At 37.6% G+C, this 27,772-nt stretch overlaps 1 protein-coding gene across 1 annotated transcript; it reads right to left on the reverse strand.

Annotated features, from left to right (window-relative positions):
* Positions 1 to 1,828: 1,828 nt before the first annotated feature.
* On the reverse strand, positions 1,829 to 27,772 carry LOC132650934 (vomeronasal type-2 receptor 116-like). Its single transcript, XM_060376256.1, has 7 exons — positions 27,707 to 27,772; positions 23,023 to 23,156; positions 9,521 to 9,812; positions 8,352 to 9,158; positions 6,124 to 6,351; positions 4,965 to 5,088; positions 1,829 to 2,806 (listed from the first exon to the last, which is right to left on the reverse strand). Exons 1-7 carry the CDS (start codon positions 27,770 to 27,772, stop codon positions 1,881 to 1,883), a joined length of 2,577 nt encoding a protein of 858 aa, XP_060232239.1. The 3' UTR covers positions 1,829 to 1,880.

Consider the following 27,772-nt stretch of genomic DNA (forward strand, 5'->3'; position numbering starts at 1 on the left):
CTAAGCTATCACAGAAGAAGAAAGACACATGTGTTTTATACTTACTTATAAGTGGATATTAGACGTATAATATAGGATAAACTTACTAAAATCGGTACACCTAAAGAAGTCAAGCAAGAAGGAGGACCATGGGTAAGATGATCAATCCTCATTCATAAAGGAAAACTGGATAGATATGGGAAGATGTTGAAAACAGGGTAAAGGACAGGATCCTACTACAAATGATCTCTTAATGTTTCTAATCATCAGGGTATCAAAGCAGATGCTGAGACTCATAGCCAAACTTTGAGGAGAGTGCAGGGAATCTTATGTAAAAAGGGGTAGGTAAGAAGACCTGGAGGGACAGGAGCTCTGCAAAGAGAGCAGCAGAACCAAAATAGCTGGACCCAGTGGTCTTTTCAGACCATTCAAGGACCATTCATGGATATAACTTAGAACTCCTGCACAGATGTATCCCATGTGGGTCTCCAAGTGGGTTGCCTCATAAGAGGAGGAGGGACTGTCTCTGACATAAATTCAGTGGCAGGCTCTTTGATCACATCCCATTGAGTGGTAGGTAACAGCTTTACCAGGCCACAGAGGAAGACAATTCAGCCAGTCCTGATGAGACCTGATAGGCTAAGGTCAGACTGATGGGAAGGAGGGACATGGGAGGACAAGAGGGAGGGAGGGTGAGATTGGAATGGGATGATGGAGGGGCTACAGCTGAGATTCAAAGTAGATAAATTGTAATAAAAGAACATATTAAAAAAAGAATTAGGGGAAGGGATCTAGTATTTCTTCCCTAGAATTAGGGACTGGCTACAATGCTGCTATTGAGGAAAACTAAAATTGACCACTTTTTTTTTCTCTGACTGAAATATTAAAAAGCAGCTTCTAGCCAAACCAGCAAGGTGTGGTAAAAAAGTGGTTCTTTGATCTGAGGTATTTTAAAATCTTATTTCCATTTCCATTGTCCATTATCCATGACTTCTAATTCTCTAAGAATGAAGTTTAATTTATTACAATGAAGAATATACCCTCCGTAGTATTCTGCTGTAGAGTTTTAGTAACTTCATCCTCCATAATGCCTATTACTCACTCTGCTTGCCTTTGCTCCAAAGCCTTTTTCTCATAACAGACTAAACCACCCGATTAGTTAGTCACACCCTGTTGCTGAGATCTGTGTATCTAAACAACTATTAGTTACAAATCAGTTATCTATGGTAGTTCCCTACAGTAAGAGGCTTTATTTTCCCTCATGTAACAAAATAAGATATGAAAACATTAACTTCTATTGTCATGCTAAACCATGAAATTTCTTCTGAAAAATCACTTGAGGAACCTGTGAAACTGATGCTTGAGACTCTATCTGCTCTCATGTTTAGCTTATAGAGTAGAATGTAATAGAATCTTCGGAGTTCAAAAATGAAATAAGTTACCTTAAAATTAATGTTTTTAATGTATTTTTATTTATTATACATTATTCACTTTGTATCACTTTGTATCCCTGCTGCAGCCCTCTCCTTCATCTCCTCAGAATCCAGCTCTCAGATTAGAATCAAATAAATAACAAATGGCTGGCAACATGGAGACACATCTTCAACACCAGCATTTTGTAGGCAAAGGCACACAGATATCCATGAGTTTATTCCACACTGTTATACTTTTGGGGTTCAGACCAATAAAGGAAACAGAAATTTTATTACAGACAAATAGTAAAACATGAATTTTAGACATAGGTTAAAAATAATGGTTTCAGTTCAGAGAGACTTTAGTACAAATAAATGAGGAACCATCATACTCTCATCATATTCTATCTGAATAATAGATTTAGAATGGTGTGGTACTGGTTTTGTCATTGTATTTAATTTATTAACATAGGTTAATTGTAATTTTAACTAAATTTTAAATGACTTCTTTCTTGAATGGGTTTTGTGCCTGATGTCAAGACAGGAGTTCTTATCTGGTCTTAACAAAATGATGTAGCACTTGGGGACAAAGATCAAACCAAGGAGAGCTTCACTGGAAGCCAAGACAGAGAAGGCTTCCATAGCCACCATGACCTTCCCCTTTGTGCTGTGGTAGACAGGGAGGAAGGTGACCCACACACAGAAGAACACCTGCATGCTGAATGACAGGAACTTGGCTTTATTGAATGTGTCAGGCAAATTTCTGGACAAGAAGGCCATGGTGTAGCTCCCAAGTGTCAAGGTGCAGAGGTATCCCAGGATACAGTGGAAGGCTACTACTGATCCTTTGTTGCACACAATGGTGATTTGGCCATGTTCAGCATGAGCATCATGATCAATGAAGGGTGGAGAGATAACCAGCCATATTCCACAGAGAACAAATTGGATCAATGTGCAGATGGGAATGATGAAGTTAGGGGCCCTTGATACCATTAACCACCTCACCAATCCTGCTGAAACAGTGACCTTGAAAGCAATAAACACTGTGATAGCTTTGGCCAATACTGTGGAGAAAGCCACAGTGAACAAGATTCCAAATGCTGTCTGCTGCATGATGCAGGTGACTGTGTTGGGCTGGCCAATGAAGAGCAAGGAACTGAGGAAACAGATGCTGAATGCCAATAGCAGGGTGTAGCTGAGAGCTCTATTATTGGCCTTGACAATGGGTGTGTCTCTATGCTTCAAAAAGACTACAAGAATCAAAACTGTGATTGCAGAGAAGCACAGTGATGTGGTGGTGAGAGCCATCCCCAAAGGATCTTCATAGGATAAAAAGCTCACAGATTTCTGGAGGCAGTGGTTCTTCTCTGAGTTTGCATAGTGACTTTCTGGACACATCACACATTGGTCCATATCTGTTCAGAAATTATGAACAGGATTATGACTCAATCCTCAGGTGTTCCCTTTCCCCCAAGTTGTTACTCAGCCTTACTTCATTAAAATGTTTCCTGATTCACCTTTCTTTATTGTTTCAGAAACAAATACTAAGTAGTATATGAATAATTTCAAAACTATACAGCCATTTTTGCCTATGGTGATATTATTCCAGAATCACAGTCCCCTCAGAGACCAGCAGTAGATGACTCAATGCAAGAGCAAGAGAGCTTTATTGCAAGAGCAATAGAACTTGGGACCCAAGTCTCACTGACACAGCAGTAGAGAAGTGGGACACTGAGCCCTGGAAGGAAAAAAAAAAACACAAGCAGGGGGTTTCCATGACAGCAAGCAATGGGGTTCATGCCTTGGCATTACAGGATTGGGTAAAAGTCATAGGGGTAAGGTGACCCTCTAGCTGAGGCACATAATCACAACTAGCATTCTTTTAAACTACATCTGGAATGCTGGGGAAAATTTTCCCAACCATTCCTCATTGATTGTTGCCAGGGAGATTGTCTGTGTTTTCTACCAAGTATTTATTCTGTGATATTTCCAGGAAGCTGTTGCTAGGAGAGTTAATTTTGTTTTCTGCCAACAGCAAATTCTGTGACATTTCCTGGTACCTGAGGTCAGTTCCCGGTCAACATGGCTTCTCATTTCAAAATGGAGTCACCCAAGCCAACTTAAACTCTTTATTCACTCCTTTCCTTTTGCAAAAAGAGGCCAGTCTTGGGCTCTTACAATTCATCGTCAGCCTCAAGCTGATGGTATTGGGTTTTTATTACCATTAACTGTATTGTCCCTATTCTTTGTCTAATGTGTCCTAAAAATTTCTTAAACAAGTGTGATCCAAAAGTGACTAAAAGCAGATTTTACCTTTAATCTGTTATAATTCTGGCCCACATCATGAAATTTGCAGGCAAATGGATGTAACTAGATAAAGAAACATCCTGAGTGTGATCATGTATACATATAAAGACAAATTTGGCAGGTATTACTTACAAGAGGATAATAGCATTTTGATTACTAATAACCAAACAACAGTCTACTGATCATGGGCATCAGGATCTTTTCTAAGACTGAAACTCCAACCAAGGACCATGATGGAAATAACCTAGAAACCCTGCACTGATGTAGCCCATTGCAGTTCAGTGTCCATGGGGATTCAGTAGTAAGGGAGATAGGGGCTGTATCTGACATGAACTCAGTGGTTGACTCTTTGATCACCTACTCTTGAAGGGTGTATCTTACCAGGCTACAGAGGAAGACAATGTAGCCAGTCCAGATGAGACCTGATAGGCTAGGGTCATATATCAGTGGACTGTGGGAGGGGCACAGGGGGAGAAGAAGATGGGAGAGGACAAGGGAAGTGGTACAGCTGGGATACAAAGTGAATAAATTGTAATATATTAAAAACAAATAAAAATTAAAAAGTTGTGGAATTAGCCAGGAAATATTTGATCTGACTTAAGGACCACTCAGGAAGAAGGAGCCCATGAATGACACTTCTTGTATAACAAAGGTCAAGAGACTGGATATCCCAGAACCTAGGATAAAACAATATATAACTGAACTAAAAAAAAATCAATAAAATTATTCCTAATGATATTCTGCTATATTCTTGGATGAGTGCCTTATCCAATTATCACCACAGAAGTTTCCTCTGTCAGGAGATCAGAGTGGATTCAAAGACCCACAACCAGGCATTATGTTAAGAGAGTCTAAATTGGAGGTCTATATCAAATCCCTCCTCCCAGCAGTCAGGGACTCCCACTAAGAGAGGGTGGTGGGTGGATTGTAAGAGTCAGAGGGGATGGAGGGTACCAGGAGACCAAAGCTCTCTGAATCAACTAAGCAAGATGTATATGAGCTCACAGAGACTGAAACAGCAAATCCAAGGCCTGCGCGAGTACACCAGGATCTCTGCATATATTTTACCTATTAGCCTAGTATTATTATGAGACTCCTGACTATGGGAATGAGTGTGTCTCTGACTCTTTTGCTTTCTTTTGGAACACTTTAAATTTCTAATCAAAGAACAAAAGTCTATCTCTTCTCTCCAAAACCTTTTCCTTGGCTCAGGGATTGCAGACTTCTGTGGAAAAGTTGGAAAGTTCTCTATAAGCCTGTATTTACCTGTCTCATTGGAAATCTCATTGTCTGCACAAGGAGTGCAATCAAAGCAGCAGACAGCCTTGCCTTCCCTGGCAGACTTCCTGAATCCAGGCCTACAGCTCTCACTGCACACAGATTGAGGAATCTAAGAGAAATAAAAACTACTAGCAAATGTTTGGGTTTTTATGAAAAAATTGAGTGAGTGGCATATTTCTAAGCATCATCATATGTTAATCTGGAAATGCTTACATGTACAGTGAAAGATAATAAATTTTGGTATTGCTAATTTTGGAATCTTTTGGGCTACACAACCCACACATTTAAATCTTGGTCCAAAATATGTAGCTGTTGTCACTAAAGTAGTTTTCCAGAAGATCATGGTATGACTTCAGATTCAAACTGTCTCTATACTTACTGGCTACTACAGGGAGTTTTAATATCCAATGTGGTTGTAAATGTTGATTGACAACTCTATGGAACTTGGATTCTTCATTGACACTAGTCTTTGGGCATTTCTGTGAGAAGTTGTATGGAACCATTTACCTGAGGTGGATAAAGCCACCACAAAATGGGGGTCAATAATTCATTATCCTCCTGTCACAGACATAATGAAAAGGAGATGGAAGATGAGCAACTGGGTTTTTTGAACTTTGATTCTGGTCTGTGGGTTTGGTGTCATCACATCCTTTGTCTCATAAACAATATTTTTCCACTATGGTGGACTGTGTGCTCACAGAGTCAGCCAAAACAAACCTGCTCTCCCTAAAGTTGCTTTTGTTTACTGTTTATTTAAAGCAGCAAATCATGCACACATACACACACCCATCATGCTAATCTATCTTTTTCAGAGGCTAACAATAAAAAATGTCACTTTACCACTCACTGAAATTTCTTAGGATCGGTTACAAAATAAACCTCTCAGTGTTTTGAGGCAATGACAGAAACCTAACAGGCAATATTTGCAAAAAATATGTGGGCATTTATAAGTTTTTAAATAAAAATTTCCATTAAATAGAGTGAGGAAATGAGAAAACAGTCCTCATTGGCTGTTTAATTGGCTACTGGGTTGCTGAATATTGATTGATACTGAATAAGTGTCAAATGATCATTGCATCCTGAAAACTACTTTTGTTTGTTGTTTTTTGTTTTAGAGGTCAAAGTGAGTTAAGTCATGACTCACCTTTGTAAATGTTGCAGGCCACTGAATAATCTGCTCAGATAAAGACAACTGTTGACCAAGGGGAGCATCTGAAGAAAAGGTTCCTATTTTCACCTTTAATCCAAGACCCTTTGGAAAATTCCAAAAATTGAGAATGTCATAGTCTGAATCTAAGTGTTTTCTCCCATCAATTACCATGCGACCTCTCACAGGATTTTTCAGTAGGGTGTTCTTTAGGAAAGGTAGGAGCTAAAACAGATGTATAAACATAGCTTGAAGTAATCTAAGATAATAAAAACATTTTTTAAAAAAATAGTACAAAGCTACTCAGTGTTATTACCCCATCATAAAAAAGCATCTTTTCTTTTAATAATTTAGTTTTTATTTATTACAATTTATTCACATCTGTATCCCCCATCCCTTGTTCAAAGAAATCCCTCCTGCCTCCCTCTTCATTGCCCCTATCCTTCCTACAGTCCACTGATAGGGGAGGTCCTTTTCCCCTTCCATCTGACCCTAGCCTATCAGGTCTCATCAGGACTGGTTGCATTGTATTCCTCTGTGGACTGGTAAGGCTTTGCACCCTCAGATGCAGGTGATTAATGAGCCAGTCACTGAGTTCCTGTCAAAGACAGCCCCTGTTCCCCTTACTGGGTTACCCACTTGGATAGTGAGCTTCCCTGGGCTACATCTGTGCAGAAGTTCTAGTTTATCTCCATGAATGGCCCTTGGTTGGAGTATCAGGCTCAGAAAAGACCCCTGTGCCCAGATATTTTGGTTCTGTTGCTCTCCTTGTGGAGCTTCTGCTCCCTCAAGGTCTTTCTATCTCCCCCTTCTTTCATAAGATTCCCTGCACACTTTGCCCAAAGTTTGGTTATGAGTCTTAGCATCTGCTGGGTAGCTGGGTAGATTCTTTCAGAGGACCTCCGTGGTAGGCTCCTGTCCTGTTCCCGGTTTTCTCCTTCTTCTAATGTCTATCCCATTTGCCTTTCTTAATGAGGACTAATATTCTTACCCAGGGTCTTACTTCTTAGTTTCTTTAGGAGTACAGATTTTAGTATGAGTATCATATACTATATGTCTAATATCCAATTATAAGTGAGTATATACCATGTGTGTTTTTCTGCTTCTGGGATACCTCACTCAGCACGACAGGATACAGACTGGGAAGAGATCTTCACCAACCCTATATCTGACATAGGACTCATATCCAGAATGTATAAAGAACTTAAGAAGTTAAACACCCACAAACAAGCTAATCTAATTTAAAAAATGGTGTACAGAGCTAAACAGAGAATTCTCAATGGAGGAATATCTAATGGCAGAGAAACACTTAAAAATGCTCAATGTCCTTAGTCATCAGGGAAATACAAATCACAATGACCCTGGGATTTCACCTTACACCCATCAGAATGCATAAGAGCAAAAACTCAAATGACAACACATGCTAGAAAGGATGTGGAGAAAGGGGAACCCTCCTCCCTTGATGGTGGGAATGTAAACTTGTACAACCACTTTGGAAATCAATCTGGTGCTTTCTCAGACAATTAGGAATAGTGCTACCTCAAGATCCAGCTCTACACTCTTAGACATATATTCAAAATATTCTCAAGTATACAACCAGGACATTTGCTCAGAATTTTGATAATAGCTTTATTCATAATAGCCAGAATCTGGAAACAACCCAGATGTCCCTCAGTTGAGGAACACATACAGAAATTGTGGTACATTTACACAGTGGAATACTACTCAGCAATTAAAACAAGGCAATCATTAAATTTGCAGGCAATGGTGGGAACAAGAATTAAAAGCATCTTAAAGGAGGCATCAGGTTGGCTTGGATTGAAGTGCAATGAATTTTGAAAACCACCTTCTCCTCAAGATAAATCCTTGAACTAAGCACAGCTAAGTCAGCAAGACAACAAATAATGTGGCTTCAGCTGATTCAAATTGCTTTGGAAAGATAGCCAAAACTATGATCTTTTGGAATATATTTAATGCTCCCATCCTTAAAATAAGGGCCCTGGTATGGAAAGTACACTTTAAAGTGATCGTTAACTTCATAACCCTGTGGTAGTCCTCAGAAGCATTTCAACCCTTAAGACTCTACTGTTTCTTCCCCTTCTCTGGGTAACAAATCCTTGCTTATTGACAATATGTTCTAAAATCTATGATACCTAATTTGAATGCCTTATGAAATAATAAAACAACACATTGCTGATATTACAACACACAAGAAAGGATATTACCTGCCAGGGGAAGAATTCCTTTTCTTCTTCATTAGTATATGGTTGTGTCTCTATTTGCTGAAGATTCATCTCATGGAGACTGAAGGCCACAGCATAGACAGCATTGTATATATTGCAGCTCTCTTCACTTATGACAGGGTCAAAAAGGTGTCTGGGCAGTAAGTCCAAAGAAGCATTGGGTTGGCAGTTTTCCAAAAGTTGACAATCAGACTCAGAAAATGAGCACTTGAAAAACAGAAACCAAAACTTAGGAAGATAAGTGTCTTCTGAGTATTTGTAGGGATTAACTGTTTGAACAAAATTTGTAAAGTCAACCATCTCTTCATGGTGGTGTGAAAAAATGAGGCTCCCATGGAATGACTCTAACATGAAATAATCAAAATTGTAACTAACATCCCATTGAGAGTTTAGGATCCAGACTTTCCATGTCACTAACAATTCCCCAATAAGTCTCATTAAACCTTGCAAAGAAACAAAGTCCCCATAAATAACTACCACATTAGTTGATGATTCTTGAGTCTTTATCAGATCTTTCCATAATGCACTGGAATATGCATTCCAGGTACTAGGGATCATTTCCAAAAAGCCTAAGCAGATGTTGTTACTCTCCATATCTTCTTGCAAGTCTGACAGAATCTGGATCCCTCTGTGGTCATCTGGGAGGATCAGACCAACCCAGGACCAGCTGAAATGAAGCATCAAAGAAACTATGGCAGTTGACAGATATGTGTCCTTAGGGGCCATCTGATAGAAAGAATTAAACTGACCTCGGTCATTTAAGGTAGAATCAAAAGGCCCAAATGTGAGCTGTAGGAAAAGAAGATTGGAGACAAGAAGGACAACACTGGCATCAAATAGAATATAAGGACTGAATCAACAAATGCAAACAGTCAAGATGAATATAGTTTTCTCATATATTAAAAGGCAAACCCAATAGACACTTTTCTAAAAAAATTATTACTGACAGGTCTCCAGTTTCAGTAATGTAGTTTGTTTCACCCTCTTCTCCTTCTTTTCTATTTTAAGCAATGGAACTGTGGATATATCATCAAGTTCCTTCATATTTTTCTTCATAGATGGTTTATCCAAGTGCTCATTTTACATTTTCAGAAATACAGTAATGTCAAAAAAGAACACTTAACTCCTAGTTTCAATATCCCAATTCTCACCTGAGGTATTTTGTAAAGTTGTAGCAGTTTCCCAAGTTGGGAAGATATTTTCCATGATGTTCCTGTAAGTGCAGCAGGTGACATTCTCCTCAGTCCACAGTTGTAATTAGCTAGTGGTTGTCTCAACATTGTGAGCCAAACAAAAGGGACTAAAAGGATATTTGTTTCATAAGGTGCAACATTATAGAGATCAAAGCCAAGAGTTGTGTTGGGTAGAAGATTAGGGTTTCGGTTGATTTCCTCAATGGCAAATACCAGGGACAGTACAAACTGGTAGTTCTTAAACTTATACCTAAAAAGGATTAAAGGTTAAAAAAAAACCATACTGGTAGAAGACATAGACCATAAAACCTCCTATTTAGTGCAATAGTTTTTATAATTCAAATGCCAATGTTTCTATAAAATCAGTATTTTAATATACTCTCATCAATGACTGGAATTACAATTACTATCTTAAGTAGGTAAGATTAGGTAAAATTCCAAAGTATTAACCTTCCTTAGTTATGGTCTCAGGAAATTTAATTTATTATTATTTTGCTTTAGTTATATTGTATGTGTGCAGAAATAAATTGTCCATGATAAAAACACTGGGTTCAGAGCAAACATCAGAACTTTTGATGTCTGGACCTTGGCCCTTCTGCCTCAACAATTAAGAAATGTTATTATAGCTTGATCCAGTTTTTTGTGACAATAACTTATTTAGAGTATAACACAAAGTTAATTCAAATCATATATTGCCATAGTTGTCATTTCTAAGATATTTTCTGAGTATCTTGGCCTAGAATACACCATGTAATGCCCTTGAGCTAATGGAAAACATCTTGTCTCTGCCTTCAGTTGCTGGAATTAATTAATGTGAATCCATATTTAAATTTATTTTAACTTTTTGTGTATTGATGAACTGTGTGCATTACTAGTGTGGATGTGAGTCTTTCTGCATGTACAGGTTCATGAATGTGAATAAGTATGAGTACAAGGGAGAAAGGACATCCAGGTTCAGTTCACATTATTCACAGCTGTCCACATTATTTCACAGTGACTCTTAGTCATTTGTTCAATTATTTACTAACTGACTGACTTATTTGATTGACTGAAACAGAGTCTGACCATGTAGCACTGACTGACCTATAACACAATCGGGCCTTGAAATTACTTATCCAGTGCTGTGAAGAGTACTACACTAAATGACTCCACATTTTCTTTATTGTTTTCAGCACATAAGACTGGTACTGTGGCCAGAACACCTCTCCTGGGTTCTACCTGCCATATGATCACTGGATTGTAACACTATTTTTATGTTTCAGTGGAAATGTGAGCTCAGATCCTCACACTTTCACCTGGAGCACTTTATCTTATTAGGCAGTAATAATGTCTAATATAACATGTCATAATAATAACATGGTGAGGAAAGATTTCAGTCTTCATGATGCCAAAAGTCCCAAACACTAAGAATTGTATTTCAACTTAGAGTCAAAGTGTGCTGTTCACAAAACAGTTTTCTTTTCTTATGGCTATATTTAGTAAATTGTTCTTCTATAGAAATGACACATATTAAAACATTTCAGAGTTTTATGGGAAAGTAACATTACTGTTTATATTTTGGAAAGATCTATAGGGAAGGAGATTAATTCTACATTGAATATACTTTATTTTTTTTTTTTTTTAGGTTCATGAGCTGTACCTCGTAGCCATCCAGGTGCTTCTAATGATATTTTGTTTACCTCTTGGTCTCCTTTTTTTTTTTCAATGCAGTTTATTCAGGAACATTGAACAATCCTCGGACCCCGGGGAAAGCCAGCCCACAGCTTAAATAGCCTCTGGGTAGCCAACCCTGGCGTGCCACGGGGGCAATGCAGATAGGTCCACAAAGAAAAGAAAGGGAACATCTTTAGAGGTATTTTTTTTTTTACAGAATTATGGCCTTCTAGTCACTATTTTTGTTGTTGATATTTTATTCATTGTTTGTATCTCTGATTCCTTGTGCTTTCCTATTCCTTTTTTGAAACATTTTTTTCCTTTGAGAAACTGCTGGTATGTCACATGTCTGACATGAATGAAGTCTCAAGGAACATTGTAATATTTTTCTTTCTTAATCTAAATTCCGTTTCTAGAAAGTTACTGTGATTTATAGATTGTGTTCCTCAGGTGTGTTTCTTATAAAAAGTAATGGATTTGTCTAGTAACTTCACACAAAATGAAAAAAAAAAGGTATACAATTTTTCCAACACTGCACAGAATCTCAAATATTGAATAGATAGCTAGTGTACAGAATATATAAAGAAACCAGGAAGTTAAATGCAAAAAATTATGTAATCCAATTAAAAATGGGGTATAGAACTTAACAGAGAATTCTCAATAGAGGAATATTGAATGGTAAAGAAACAAAGAAATGCTCAACATCCTTAGTGATCAGGGAAATTCAAATTGAAATGACCCCGAGATTTCACCTTACACTCATCAGAATGGCTAAGATCAAAAAGTCAAATTAGAGTTCATGTTGGAGAGGATGTCAAGAAAGGGGAACCCTCCTCCATTGCTGGAGGAAATGTAAACTTGAACAACCACTTTGAAAATAAATCTGGAGCTTTCTCAGACAATTAGGTGTATTGCTACCTCAAGATTCAGCTATAACAGTCCTAGGTATATATCCAAAATATGCTCAAGTACACAACAAGAACTTTTCTTCAACCATGTTCATAAAAGCTTTATTTCTAATAGCCAGAATCTGGAAACAACCCAGATGTCCCTCAACTGAGGAATGGGTGCAGAAATTGTGGCACATTTACACAATGAAATACTACTCAGCAATTAAAATGAGGAAATCTTGAAATGTGCAGAGAAATGGTGAGATCATTGAAAAAAGATAATTGAGATCAATGATTAAAGATCATCCTGAGTGATGTATTCCAGAAGCAGAAAGACACATATGATATATGCTCATTTATTAGTGGATATTAGATATATAGTATAGGATAAACACAATAAATTCTGTACACCAGAGAAGCTAAGCAATAAGGAAAACCCTGGGTAAGATGATCAAATCTCATTCAGAAGGAAAACAGGGTAGACATAGAAAAAGGGAGAAATAGGAAACAGGACAGGAGCCTGCCATAGAAAGCCTCTGAATGAGTCTACTCAGCAGGGTATTGAAGCAGATGCTGAGATTCATAGCCAAACTTTGGGCAGAGTGTAGGGAATCTTATGAAAGAAGGGGGATATGAAAGACCTGGAGGGCACAGGAGTTCCACAAAGAGAGCGACAAAAACAAAAAAAAAATATGACCACAGAGGTCATTTATGAGACTGATACTCCAACTGAGGACCATGAATGGAGATAAGCTAAAACCCCTGCTCAGATGCAGCCCATGGCCGCTCAGTCTCCAAGTGGTTCCCTAGTAAGGGGAACAGGAACTGTCTCTGATGTGAATTCAGTGGATGGCTCTTTGATCACCTCTCCCTGGTGATCAGCCTTACCAGCCCACAGAGGAAGACAAGGCAGCCAGTCCTGTTGAGACCAGATAGGCTAGGGTCAGAGCGGAATGGAGGAGTACCTTCCCTATCAGTGGACTTGGTGGAGGGCATAGATGGGGAAGAGGGAGGGAGGATAGGGTTGAGAGGGGATGATGGAGGGAGCTACAGCTGGGATATAACGTTAATAAACTGTAATTAATAAAAATAAATTAAAAATGAGACAAAACAAATGATGTACATATCATAATTAAAAGTAATAAGTAAGGATGAAATTGTATTTATCAGTATGAAATCATGGAAACCACAAAATTAAGAGCAGTTTGACAGTCTAAAAGGCCAAAATACAAATGAAAAGACTAACATTGAAAATATATTATGTAAAAATCTATTGGAAAAAAAACTCTAATGAAAAACACCTGCTATGAACTTAGTGGCCAGCCCCTTGATCACTTCACTTTAAGGGATGTAGCTTTTCCAGGCCATAGAAAAAGACAATGCAGCCATTAATGATGAGACCTTATACGCTAGGGTCAGATAGGAGGGGAGGAATTCCCCTCTTAGTGGACTAGTGCAGAGGCACAGGGGAAAACAGGGAAGCAATTGGGAGACTGGGAGGATATGAGGAAGGGAGCTACAACTGGGATAAAAAAGGAATAAATTGTAATTAATAAAAATAAATTTAAATATCATGCATCTTTCATATTTATTATCTGTAATATCGGTCAGGAAAGTACAAGATTGGATACTATGGAACTTGATGATAAGACTCCATTGCTGAGGACACTACACAACTTGAGTGACTGAACATTGAGAAATCAAGCTATTAATCACCTGGATGCTTTGTTTTCTGGCTATATTTAATAGTGCTAGTAGGTGCTACACATGCTTTCAAAGTAAATAAAGGTAATATCAACTACTATTCTTCTGTGAACCATGGGTGGTGTAGTTATGATGGGTCTTATATCTTAGCACTATGGCACAAGGATGGGCACACATAATATATGTGGAATCAACTTTTGTCTGATTTGATTTTTGTGGTCCCTTCCATAGAATGGATCACATGCTTGCACTATAAAATGGCCAAATCTCTAACTAGATAGGCATATACTCAAGCAGTGAACTTTATACTGTAATTCTACAAAATGTACAAGGTATGAAATAAATTCCTTATTGATTGTTGTACTTGTGGATTAGTACATTCCTTAGCCTTCAGAAGAGTAGCTTTTTTTTTCACTTTACATGGAAAAAATAAAGAAACCCATGATTTTTCATGGTACATTTAATAATAGACTATGCAGTGCTCAGACACAAATATGGCTTACATATCCCACCCGTTGCAATAAGCCTGAGGGATCATGGCTGAAGAGAAGTGGGACAATTTTAAGGGCCAAAGCCTGTGGATAACCTCAAGGAAACATTATTTTTTTTTGTCCAGGATAGGTGCATATGTAAAATCACAATGAATATGAAAAAATGTGCCAGAACATGTGTACTCAAACAAAACAAAATGCTATCCTGGAGAAGGAGATGGGCAGAAAAATCTCAGCACTAGCTGAGATGCAATAGGGAGGATTTGATAGTTACTGGGAAAGAGATAGTCAGTTTCTTCACTGTTGTGACCCCTAGGTGGTCAACCATACAAGGGAAGACTCCAATTACAGTAGTACTTATAGAACACATACTGCACTTGATTGGAAAAATAAAGAAAACACAAATTCAAGTAGGGGCTACATGTAGAGAGAGTGGATATGGTGGTAGAAGTGGTGATGTTGATGAATATGATCAAAATGTTTTATATAAAATTATTAAAGAAGTAGTAAATATATTTAAAGACCAAAATAAAGTAAAATGTGCGCTGGTGTGGCATTTGTTGAAACTGGGAAACAAAAAAAGTAAATAGTTGTTTTCTCCTACTTCCAATGTCCATCCCATTTGTCTTCCTAAGTGAGGATTGATTATATTACCCTGGATCCTCTTTCTTGTTCATCTTCTTTAGGTGTACAGATTTTAGTATGTTTATCCTATCTTATAGGTCTAGTACCCACTAATAAAGGGAGTATATATCATGTATGTCTTTCTGCTCCTGGGATACCTCACTCAGGATGATCTTTACTAGATCCCACCATTTGCCTGCACATTTCATGATTTCCTTCTTTTTAATTGCTGAGTAGTATTCCATTGTGTAAAAGTACCACAGTTTCTGTATCCATTACTCCGCTGATGGACATCTGCTTTGTTTCCAGGTTCTGACTATTACAAATAAATCTGCTATAAATATGATTGAGCAAATGTCCTTGTGTACTTGAGCATCTTTTGGATACATTCCTAGGAATGATATAGCTAGATCGTTGAGGAAGCAGTATTTCTAATTGTCTGAGAAATGGCCAGATAAATTTCCAAAGTGGTTGTACAAGTTTACATCCCACCAGCAATGGAAGAGCCTACCACGGAGGGCCGCTGAAAGACTCTGATTAGCTGTGTATCAAAGCAGATACTGAGACTCATAACTGAACCTTTGGTAGAGTGCATGGAATCATATGAAAGAAGGGGGAGTTAGTATGACCTGGAGAGGACAGGAGCTCCACAAGGATCAAATATATCAGGACACAGAGGTCTTTTATGAGACTGTTTCTCCAACCAAGGACCACATATGGATATAACCTAGAACCCCTGCTCAGATGTAGCCCATGGTAGCTCAGTATCCAAGTGGTTACCCTAGTAAGGGGAACAGGGACTATTTCTGACATGAACTCAATGTCTGGCTCTTTGACCTCCCTCCCTCCAGGGGAGTAGCAGCCTTGCTAGGCCACAGAGGAGGACATGGCAGTCAGTCTTGAAGACACCTGATAAGCTAGGGTCAGATGGGAGGAGAGGAGGACCTACCCTATCAGTGGACTTGGAACGAGGCAGGGAGGAGATGCGGGGGGAGAGGAGACTTTGAGGAAATGAGAGAGGGGGTTACAGTTGAGATCTAACATAAATAACCAGTGATTAATATAAGAAAATATTTAAAAAAAAAAAGAAAAGTAAATAGGGTTTGCCAATGGACAAACAGATTCAAATGCATAGATTCAAATGTATAGCTATGTAAAGATATGTATAATGTGACAATTATATGCATGTAAGTAAAGGATTGCAAACACATTATAGACTGTAATCACTACAACATAGTCATGACAAAGTGGCAGAGGAGTTCCAATTCTCCAAACACACAGCAGTAAAAACAGGTTGGGAAAGGATCTTCACCAGCCCTATATCTGACAGAGGGCTAATATCTAGTATATATAAAGAACGAAAGAAGTTAAACAGCAACAAATCAAGTAACCCAATTAAAAAATTGGATAAGAGCTGAACAGAGAATTCTCAATAGAGGAATATTGAATAGCTGAAGAACACTTAAAGAAATGCTCAATATCCTTAGTTATCAGGGAAATGCAAATCAAAACAACCCAGAGATTTCACCTTACAACCATCAGAATGGCTAAGATCAAAAATTCAATTGACAACACATTAAGGAGAGGATGTGGAGAAAGGAGAACCCTTCTCCACTTCTGGTGGGAATGCAAACTTGTACAACCACTTTGGAAATTCATCTGGCGTTTTCTGAGACAACTAGGAATAGCACTTTCTCAAGATTGAGCTATACCACTCCTAGGCATATATCCAAAAGATGCTCAAGTATACAACGAGGACATATCCGCAACCATGTTTGTAGCAGCTTTATTTGTAATAGCCAGAACTTGGAAACAACCCAGATTCCCCTCAAGTGAGGAATGGATACAGAAATTGTGGCATATCTACACAGTGGAATATTACTCAGCAATAAAAACAAAAACAAAAACAAGGAAATCATGAAATGTGCAGGTAAATGGTGGGAACTGGAAAAGATCATCCTGAGTGAAATATCCCAGAAGCAGAAAGACACAGAGTGTATATACTCACTCATAAGTGGATATTAAACATATAATATAAGAGAAACATACTAAAATCTGTACACCTAATGAAGCTAATCAAGAAGGAGGACTCTGGCTAAGATGCTCAATCCCCATTCAGAAAGTCAAAGAGGATAGACATCAGAGGAGGGAGAAAACAGGGAACAGGACAGGAGCCTACCACAGAGGGCCTCTGAATGGCTCTACCCTGCAGGATATCAAGGCAGATGTTGAGTCTCATAGCCTAGACTTGGGCAGAGTGCATGGAATCTTATAAGAGAAATAGGAGATTGTAAGACCTGGAGAGGACAGGAGCTCCACAAGGAGAGCAACAAATCCAAAAAATCCAGGTACAGGGGTGTTTTCTGAAACTGATAATCAAACCAATGACCACTCATGGAGATGGCCTGGAACCCCTGCACAAAGGTAGACCATGGCAGTTCAGTGTCCAAGTGGGTTCCATAGTAATGGGTGCAGGGACTGTCTCTGACTGGAACTGATTGGCCTGCTCTTTGATCACCTCCTCCTGATGGGGAAGCAGCCTTAACAGGCCACAGAGGAAGACAATGTAGCCACTCTGATGAGACCTGATAGACTAGGATCAGAGGGAAGGGGAGGAGGACCTCCCTTATCAGTGGACTCGGGCAGGGTTTGGGTGGGAAAGAGGGAAGGAGGGTGAAGATTGGGAGTGAAGGATGGAGGGAGGTACAGGAGGATACAAAGTGAATAAATAATTAATAAAAGTTAAAAAATATTAAAGAAAAAAGAAAGTATAGAAGAAACATGAAATGGAAACTTTATTTCATCACTTGTTTTAGATTCATGTTTTGAAAACAATAATATGTCATAAACTTTTATACCACTTGTGTTTATGACCTACCTAGTCAGACACTGGCCATTTTTTACTGCCAAACGTGTTCCATATCAATGAGGGGACCCTAATAATTGAATCAGACAAACATTAATTACACATACAATATGTGTGACTATTTTTGCACCAAATTGCATATTATGTAAGGCCTATCATAACTGTATCCTTCATGGTTTACAGATAAAATAGTATTACCTTTATTTCTTTTGGAAGGATGTATAGCAACTTCTAGCACTATGAAATATAGCCAGAGAAGATAAAGCATCCAGGTGATTAATAGCTTGATTTCTCCATGTTCAGAAACTCAAATTTTGTAGTATCCTCAGCAATGGATTCTTGACATCAAGTTCTGCAGTTGCCAATCTTGTACCTTTTTGATACATATTATAGATAATAAATATGCAAGAGGTATGATATTTAAATTTGTTAATGTGACACATGATGGATCCATTAAATGTATACAAGTTCACTGAGATATGCAGGATTCAGGACTGGTTAATTTTGGTGTCTTGAGTTTTTTATTTAAGATTTCTTTATAACACATTTATGCAAAAATATTCAATAAAATACTCCCAAACAAAATCCAAAGCACATAAAAACTATCATCCACCATGACCAAGTAGGCTTCATCCCAGGAACACAGGGGTGGTTCAATATACAGAAAACCATCAATGCAATCCACAGTATAAAAAAAAAAACAGAAGGAAAAAATGACAACACATGATCATCTTAGATGCTGAAAAAGCATTTGACAACATCCAACATCAATGTTTAAAATTTGAAGAGATCAGGGATAAAAGGCACATACCTAAACAGTAAATGCAATACACAGCAACCCAACATCAAAGTAAATGGAAAGAAACTTAAATCAATCCCACTGAAACCAGGGAAATGCAAGGCTGCCCACTATCTTAATATCTCTCCAACATAGTACTTGAAAGACCTCAACATAAAACTAGACACACTACATCTGTAAGAAGACAAAGTGGGAAAAAGCCTTGAAATCATTGGCACAGGAGACAAACTTCCTGAAAAGAACACCAACTGCACAGGCTCTAGGATAATCAATTAATAAATGGGATCTCATGAAACTGAAAAGCTTCTGTAAAGCAAAAAACACTATTTTCAGGACATAAAAGCCTACAGATTGGGAAAGGATCTTCAATAACCCTCTATCTGACAGAGGGCTGGTATCCAAAATACATAAAGAATTTAAGAATTTAAACACCAACAAACCAACTAATCCAGTTTAAAATGGGGTACAGAACTAAAGAGTGAATTCTCAACAGAGGAATATTGAATGGCAGAGAAACATTTTTTAAAATGCTCAAAATCTTCAGTTATCAGGGAAATGAAAACCAAAACAACCCTGAGATTTCACCTTGTAACCATCAGAATGGCAAAGATCAAAAACTCAAGTGACAACACATGCTGGAGAGGATGTGGAGAAATGGGAACCCTCCTCCATTTCTTGTGGTAATGTAAACTTGTACAACCACTTTAGAAATCAATCTTGTGCTTTCTCAGAAAATTAGTAATAGTGTTACCTCAAGATCCAGCTATATGTATCCTATGCCTGTATCTAAAATATTCTCAACTATACAACAAGGACATTTGCTCAACTATGTTCTTAGCAGCTCTATTCATAATAGCCAGAAGCTGGAAAAAACCTAGATATCACTTAATGGAGGATGGATACAGAAATTGTGGTATATTTACACAATGGAATACCACTCAGCAAGCAAAAACAAGGAAATCATGAAATTTGCAGGCAAAAATGGCGGGAACTAGAAAAGATCATCTTGAGTTATGTAACCCAGAGGAAGAAAGACACACATGGCATATACGCACTCATTAGTGGTTATTAGACCTATAATATAGAATAAACATACTAAAATCTAAACTCCTAAGGAAGCTAAACAAGAAGAAAGACCCTAGGGAAGATGCTCAATCCTCCTTCAGAAGGACAATTTTGACAGACATTGGAAGCAGGAGAAGACACGGAACATGACAGGAGTCCATCACCTAGGGACTCTGAAAGACTCTACTGATTGAGGTATCAAAGCAGAAGCTGAGACTCATAGCCAAACTTTGAGCAGAGTGCAGGTAATCTTAGGAAAATTAGAGAATACTTCATGAAGTGTTTATTTATTCAATTAGAGTAAATAAATTTGAAACACAATACAATGAAATAATCTTCTCATCCACCATTTATAAAAGAAATTCACATCTATTAAAGAAAAATTTTGAGATAACTGGTAGAACAATATTGACAATGACTGTCATCAGAACTCACTTCTGCTAGACTCTGAAAAAAAACCTTACATCTTTATTAAATTTTCTGAGAAAAGTGGAGCTGGAAAATACAACTGGGGTACCAGTTAAAAGAATAATCTGGAGATGAAGAAAGATCAGTGGATACAGAAGAGCAGATACCAAAGGTATACTTCTCTGTTAAATGAATGCAGGCCAGATACACTCTAGACCTCCATGATAGGATTTAAAGGACACTGAATGGACATTCTGACTGTGTACAAAGACTGCAATTCATGGAGATATAGAACTCAGTTATAAGGCTGGTGGAACCATTTTCACTGTAAATATACAGAATGGTCAAAATGTATAAAACTTTCCAGGATTATTTTTACACACACTTATAGAATATTCTAGAAAACTCACACACACACATAAACACACACACATATCCAGAAAAAAATACTACAACCTGCTGTATATATAGTTAGAAAAACTTCTGTATATATACTTAGAAAAATGTTTTGGATAAAGAGTTTGATGATATTTTATAATAAAAATATTGTTTTCCTTTGTGAACTGCTTTGATTTTAATTCTGAATATATAAAATCAAATACCTTTTACAGGTTACAACCCTTTCATTCATCATTTACAAGCAAGACACTCACAGGTCATGTAACTGAAAGTAAACTCTTTTCACATATTGACTTGTTGGTGCGCAATATTGAGAAAAGCACATACAGATGTACACTGGGGCCTAAGCTGCTGAAAGTAGAGAGCAGGGAAAAAGGAAAGTAATAATGGGTATTAGTTATGATGAAGTAAAAGGGCTCCACCAAACATCCCAAGTCCCCAGTATTCTAAGCCTATGAGACAGATTTGTGATTTTATTTGAGAGAAAATATGACCCTTAAGAAATTGTTTACTTTGAATTGCTGATTATAATTACTGAGTTACAAATTATTGCATTTACATATAAAATTTTGACTCTATGGCCATCTATGATGTGTTTGTTTCAAACTAAATGTGTCATCACCCCCATATATCTGATAATTTTTTACATCTGATCATATATCTTACTTCACTGTCCTTGATTTTTTACTTAACATCCCACCAAGGTTTTAACAAATATGTAATGTCACACTGAGCACAATTCACCTTCATAACTATATATAATATTGTAAATATCTACCTATTGTCTTTCTACCAATTTCCTCATACAAGTTCTATTGCTCTATTTTTTTTTGTTTGTTTTATTTTTTTTTGTGATTTTCCTTTTTTTTATTTTATTTTATTTTTTTATCAGTTACATTTTATTAACTCTGTATCCCAGCCGTGTCCCGATCCCTCATTCCCTCCCAGTCCCTCCCTCCCTCCCTCCCTCATCTCCACCGTGCCCCTTTCCAAGTCCACTGATGGGGGGGACCTCCTCCCCATTCATCTGATCCTGTTTTATCAGGTATCTTCAGGACTGGCTGCAAAGCCCTCCTCTGTGGCCTAACAGGACTGCTCCTCCCTTCGGGGGTGGGGAGACCAAAGAGCCAGTCATCGAGTTCCTGTTAGAAATAGTCCCTGTTCCCCTCACTTTGGGAAACCAATTGGTTACTGAGCTACCACAGGCTACATCTGAGTGGAGGTTCTAGGTTATATCCATACATGGTCCTTGGTTGAATGTCAGTCTCAGAAAAGACCCTGTGCCCAGATATATTTGGTCCTTGTGGAGCTCCTATCCTTTCCCCATCAGACTAACTCCCCTTCTTTCTTATGATTTCCTGTACTCTGCCAAAGGTTTGGTCATGAGTCTTTGCTTTGAAAACACTGCTAGTTAGAGTCTTTCAGATGCGCTCAGTAGACTCCTGTCATACGTTCAATGCACATCCCATCTGTCTTTCTAAATGAGGATTGATCATCTTACCCCATGTCTGCTCAATTGATTATCTTTTAGGTGTATAGATTTCATTATGTTTATCATATCTTATAGGTCTATATAAGTGAGTATATCCCGTGTTTGTCTTTCTCCTTCTGGGATATTTCACTCAGAATGATCTTTTCTAGATCCCACCATTTGCCTGCAAATTTCATGATTTTCTCCTTTTTGATTGCTGAGTAGTATTCCATTGTATAAAAATACCACAATTTCTATTGCTCTATTTAAGTGTCTTTTTAATTTACCCATAGAGATTTGTGATATCTGTATTAGATAAGCACCCTTTATTTCCTCTATAAAGAGATACAACTGAATATTTGTGTAGGAAAATGTGACTTCTGGCATTATTATTCCTTAAACTTGCATAGTTCTGAAAAGCTACAGTAAAAACAGTCTTAAGTGGCCACTCTCACATAATGAGCATTTTAATGCACACAACCATTTAATTGAACCAAAGCATTGGAAACATATGGCAAACAGGTAAATATTTTTAAATCTGTTTGAGGATAAAAAAAATTAGCAAGGAAACACTGAGATGCAAAACAAAGAATATGAGATAGAAAAAGTTATATGTTGAGAAAAAAAAGTACTCCCAATATTTAATGGTGACAAACATGTTGTAAAATCAACTATATAACAGAGAATAATTGTCACTTTAGCAACATTACAGGCACTCAGGAGTCTCTACATTCAGTGGCATCATCTCTTTTTACAAGAGCATATCTGGACTTAAAGAAAGCCCAGAAGCATCATGTCATACTTAGGTAAAATTATCCATACTCTGAAAACATATCACTGAAAATATTCAAATTATTTGCCATTACAAGCATGATAAAGAAAAATCATGAAATTCCAATAGAATATGAGGAAAGCAAAATGAATAACATGAAAATTATCATTTGAAAGAGGAAAATTAGTACACATGAACCTATATTTGAACATACTTGATAATGGAAAAGAGTGATTGTGAAAACACAAGGAAGTTTTAATCCATACATCATTTAAGTCACAAGAATTCTGAACTTTTAAAATGAATAATTGTACTTACTGTAGGGTAGCATCATGGAAATAGGCATCCTTTAGACTGGTTTTGGTTGTATAAACAATATGAAGAGGGAAAAATGCACCAAGCATCACATCTCCTTCACGGTGAAAATCTTCCTTAATTTTTCCATAGCATTCCTGGTTAGTAAAGGCACACACAAAATTGGGAAAATACAGGAGACCAAAAGTAAAAATCCAGATCATCCTATTAACATGTGCATATGCCCAGCCATAAGACTGGTGGATATAGCTGTAACTACGCCCAGCATGTATATATTAGGCTCAAGTGTTTGGGAACACGTGTGCTTTTCACTTTGTTAATTAGAGCAGTTGTTATACTAATCACCCCAAGTTCTTCCTGACACTTCCTCCACTGCCATTGAGAGTTCTGAAACTCTGCCCTTTGGCTCTGCATCTGAGGTCCTGTGTTCTGCTTGAAAACAAGTTGGAAAATGTGTTTTGAATCTTCTCTAGCCACAGGCATCATGATTTCAGCAAAGAAAATAGACAGCAAGAGCTCAGGGATCAACTTCCTAATTGGAGTGTTTTGGCCAAGTTTGAAGCAAGAAACTTTTCCTATGACAAGTTTGGGTGAAGGCATCCTAGATCAGAGGAAGGCCTGAAAATACACATATTGTGCATACACAGCAAAATAAGAGGATCATGCTTTTCCAAATCCGAAGACAGCCAGTGGAATTGACTCTTCCTACTAAGCATAAGTCTTTCAGATATTCTTCCATGATACATACATCTGTATCTGAAAATGACTGTGATGTCTGCACCCAACACAATCAGCTCATTTCTCACTCTGGAAAAGCCAATAGTCCTGCTGCTTTCTTCACTTCTAAATCATTTACTTCATCTAATCAGTGCAGATATCAAGTCCCCTGTTTACATTCTGAGATTTGAACTTCCATAGTTCTACACTCCTCTTTTATCCTGGGTTAGTTACTGAGTAGAGGTGTCTTCCATTCCTGCATTTTGAGCAGTGTGTTCATCCACTGCTTACCCTGATTTGAAAAAAAAAATAGTGTAGTGTGTATGTGAGAAATACTACTCAGTTCTGTAAAATATACACTAATTTAAAGCCATCACAGTTAGTATTTTAACATACTATACTGATGAAAGTTATTCTGATCAGGGATCTATTCCCTAGCCCCTGTGAGTTTAGGTCAATAAATGTACTGTGTATTATGATATGGTAAGAACAGCAGGACCGCTAAAATAAATTGACTTCACTAAGAAAGGCTGGTTGAGTTTTGAGTGAACAGAAGCTCAAATGACAGCAATTTGAAAAGAACTACAATAAATATGTTAGCAGGCCATACTGTAGCTTGTCATGACTTCTTTTCTGTATCAGATTAACAATTTGCAATGACTACATAAGAGATAAAACCAATCTATTATAAGACTATATGCAATGAAAAGGCACAGGAAAACTTGCTTCCCAGTAAACCACAGTTCAGTGCAATTCTGCATAATAGCTCAAACCCATGTCTCAATCAACTCAAAGGTGATACTCGCTTAGAGCACCAACTGTGTATAATATGGAGTTCATTGACAAATTCTTCAAGAAGATTCTTTGATGCAGAATAACCATGAGACTTAAACTCATGGATTTGAGGGAATGTCCTGGTAAATGGAGTGGGCATTTATTAAGTCTTTTTGTTCTAGAGATTTTCTGACAAAAAAAATCATTGTTACAAGATAGGAGGAGAGTGATTTTGAAAATGTAATCGCTTTCTTCCTCATACAGATATCATAGTCCAAGAAGAACATAAGATACAGCAAACTAGATTCTCACAAGTATTTAGAGATGACAATTGAAGAGAAATAAGTTCTGTAGTAAACACATGGGACTGACTGAAAGATGGGCTCATTTTCTGACTTTTAAGGTGTAACAGTACAGCCATGTCCTCATCAGAAGTTAGGAGAGCAGGCTATGTTAAAACTAGTCTTACTCTCATATCTGTCAAATTCAAGTATGAGAGTAAAGTTAAAACATTTTCATTTATACTTTTTCTCAATCTGTATTCCTCTGGGTGTCACTCAACTTTTCATATAACCACAGACACTTTCAAACTATACCTGGCAGACACAGGGAATCTATAGGAACCACACATCACCCAGAGTCATATATACCTAAAAGATGTCTTACTGTAGGAAATTACTGTAAGAAATTCTTCCTAACCATTGGAAGTGCTATACTGTAGCCATGAAAAAGGAGACCTGAATGAAGGCTATATCCCAAAGATGAGACAGAGTAAATCAAGGTACCAACATTGTTGTTGGAGAGCTGGTTCAGCATTTAAAATTACTGGTAAGACTTCCACAATTCAGGAAGTTGTCTCCTGGGCCAATGAGTTCTAGGCTCTTCTCCAATGTTTCTTCTAACTGATTCAGTTGATCCACTTGGACTTTAGTTTTATTCAGGGTGATAAATATGGATCTATTACCATTTTTCTACATGGAGACATCCAGTTAGACCAGCACCATTTGTTGAAGATGCTGTCTTTTTTCCATTGTATGGTTTTAGTTTCTTTTCTCAAAAAAATTAAGTCTCTATAGGTATGTGGGTTTATTTCTGGGTCTTCTGTTTGATTCCATTGACCCAACATTCTGTTTCTATGCCAGTACGCTGCAGTTTTTATTACTATTGTTCTGTAGTACATCTTGAGATCAGGGATGTACTGTTGTGCAGGATAATTTTGGCAATTCTGGATTCTTTTGTTTTTCCATATGAAATTGAGACTTTTTCTTTGAATTTCTGTAAAGAATTGTGTTGGTATTTTGATAGGAATTGCACTGAATCTGTAGATCGCTTTTGGCAGGATGCCCATTATCACTATGTTAATCCTACCAATACATGAGCACGGGAGATCTTTCCAATCTACTGAACACCAACAGCACAGGCTCTAATATCAACAAACAATAAATTGAACCTCAGGAAACAGAAAAAGCTTCCGTAAAGCAAAGGACACTGTCCTCAGAACAAAATGACAGCCTACATACAGGGAAAGGATCTTCACCAACCCTAATAGCCAGAACCTGGGAACAACCTAGATGTCCCTAAACTGAGGAATGGATACAGAAATTGTGGTACATTTATACAGCAGAACACTACTCAGCAAATAAAAACAAGGAAATCCTGAAATTTGCAGGCAAATGGTGGGAACTAGAAAAGACCAACCTGAGTGAGGTATCCCAGAAGCAGAAAGACACACATGGTATATACTCACTTATAAGTGGATACTAGACATATAATATAGGATAAACCTACAAAAATCTGTACACCTAAAGAAGCTAATCAAGAAGGAGTACCCTGGGTAAGAGGACCGTCACTCAGAAAGACAAACAAGATGGACATTGGAAGAGGAAGAAAACAGGAAACAGGACAGGAACCTACCACAGAGGGCCTCTGAAAGGCACTACCTAGCAGTGTATCAAAGCAGATGCTGAGACTCATAGCTAAATTTTGGGTAAAGTTCAGGGAATCTTATTAAAGTAGGAGGAGATAGTAACACCTGGAGAGGACAGAAGCTCCACAAGGAGAGCAACAGAACCAAAATATCTTGGCACAGGGGTCTTTTCTGAGATTTATACTGCAATCAAGGTCCATTCATGTATATAACTTTGAACCCCTGCTCAGATGTAGCCCATAGCAGCTCAGCACCCAAGTGGGTACCCTTGTAAGGGGAACAGGGTCTGTCTCTGATATGAAATCAGTGGCTGGTTCTTTGACCACCTCCCACCTAAAGGGGAAGCAGCCTTACAAGGCCACAGAGGAGGACAATGCAGCTAGTCCTGATGAGACCTGATAAACTAGGGTCAGATGGAAATGAAGGAGGAACTCCCCAATCAGTGGACTTGGAAGGGGCATGGGAGGAGATGAGGGAGGGAGGGTGGGATTTTAGGGAATGAGGGAGGGGACTACAACTAGGATACTATGTGTATAAGCTGTGATTAATATAAAAATAAAAATTAACAAAAGGCTTCCACAATTCTAGGGATTTATTCCCAGTACTGACATAGTAGTTCACAACTTTTGATAGGTATATTTTCAGTAATTCCTTACCTATTTCTGGCCTCTGCGGGCAATAGACAGCCATGTCATACAAAAAAAAAAAAAAAAAAAAAAAAAAAAAAAAACAAAAAAAAAACACATGTGGGAATAGACAAAACATATATAAAATAGTAAAACTTTTAAATGTTGAAATATTGCTATGATTTGACCCATTTTGAACACTGTGAACACTTCTAGTGAAATACCAAAGGTGGTTTGAAAATAAAATGTTGCAAACAAACTAACTCAGGTTGTGAAAATCCCAATGAAGAAGTTTCTTAACTAATAATTAACCAATTTTAAATACATGAAAACCCCTGGTAACATGTCATCTCCACAAATTTCAGATCCCATGTACATGACACCATGTAAAAAAGAAGTGGAAGAAATTGCAAAGAATCCAAAAGCATGACTATAAATATGGTCAAAATACTTAAAAACACAAAGACAAAGAAAACTATATAAGGAGATCAGTCCATGACATAAATATAGCTTGAACTTTTCAAGAAATCTCAAAATGAAACAATGCTAAAAAAGAAAACCCAATGAAATAATTACAAACTTCAGTGTAGATCCACTGTGGAATTCAGTCTGGTGGGTTTTCAGAAACCTGAAATAGTCTTACCTCAAGACCCAGCAATTCCACTCCAAAAGACTCTTGTTCAACTATGTCTATAGCAGCTTTATTCAT

This window comes from Meriones unguiculatus (assembly GCF_030254825.1).
Source record: "Meriones unguiculatus strain TT.TT164.6M chromosome 13 unlocalized genomic scaffold, Bangor_MerUng_6.1 Chr13_unordered_Scaffold_37, whole genome shotgun sequence".
Taxonomy (NCBI): Eukaryota; Metazoa; Chordata; class Mammalia; order Rodentia; family Muridae; genus Meriones; species Meriones unguiculatus.

What these genes read in the sequence shown, in the direction of transcription:
- LOC132650934 (XM_060376256.1), bottom strand. Translation starts at nt 27,772, where the DNA reads ATGAATAAAGCTGCTATAGACATAGTTGAACAAGAGTCTTTTGGAGTG. An exon ending in AGGAATTCTTCCCCTGGCAG is followed by an intron (nt 6,352 to 8,351) that starts GTAATATCCTTT and finishes CATCTGTTTTAG; the next exon opens with CTCCTACCTTTCCTAAAGAA. An exon ending in TGAGATTTCCAATGAGACAG is followed by an intron (nt 2,807 to 4,964) that starts GTAAATACAGGC and finishes ATTTCTGAACAG; the next exon opens with ATATGGACCAATGTGTGATG.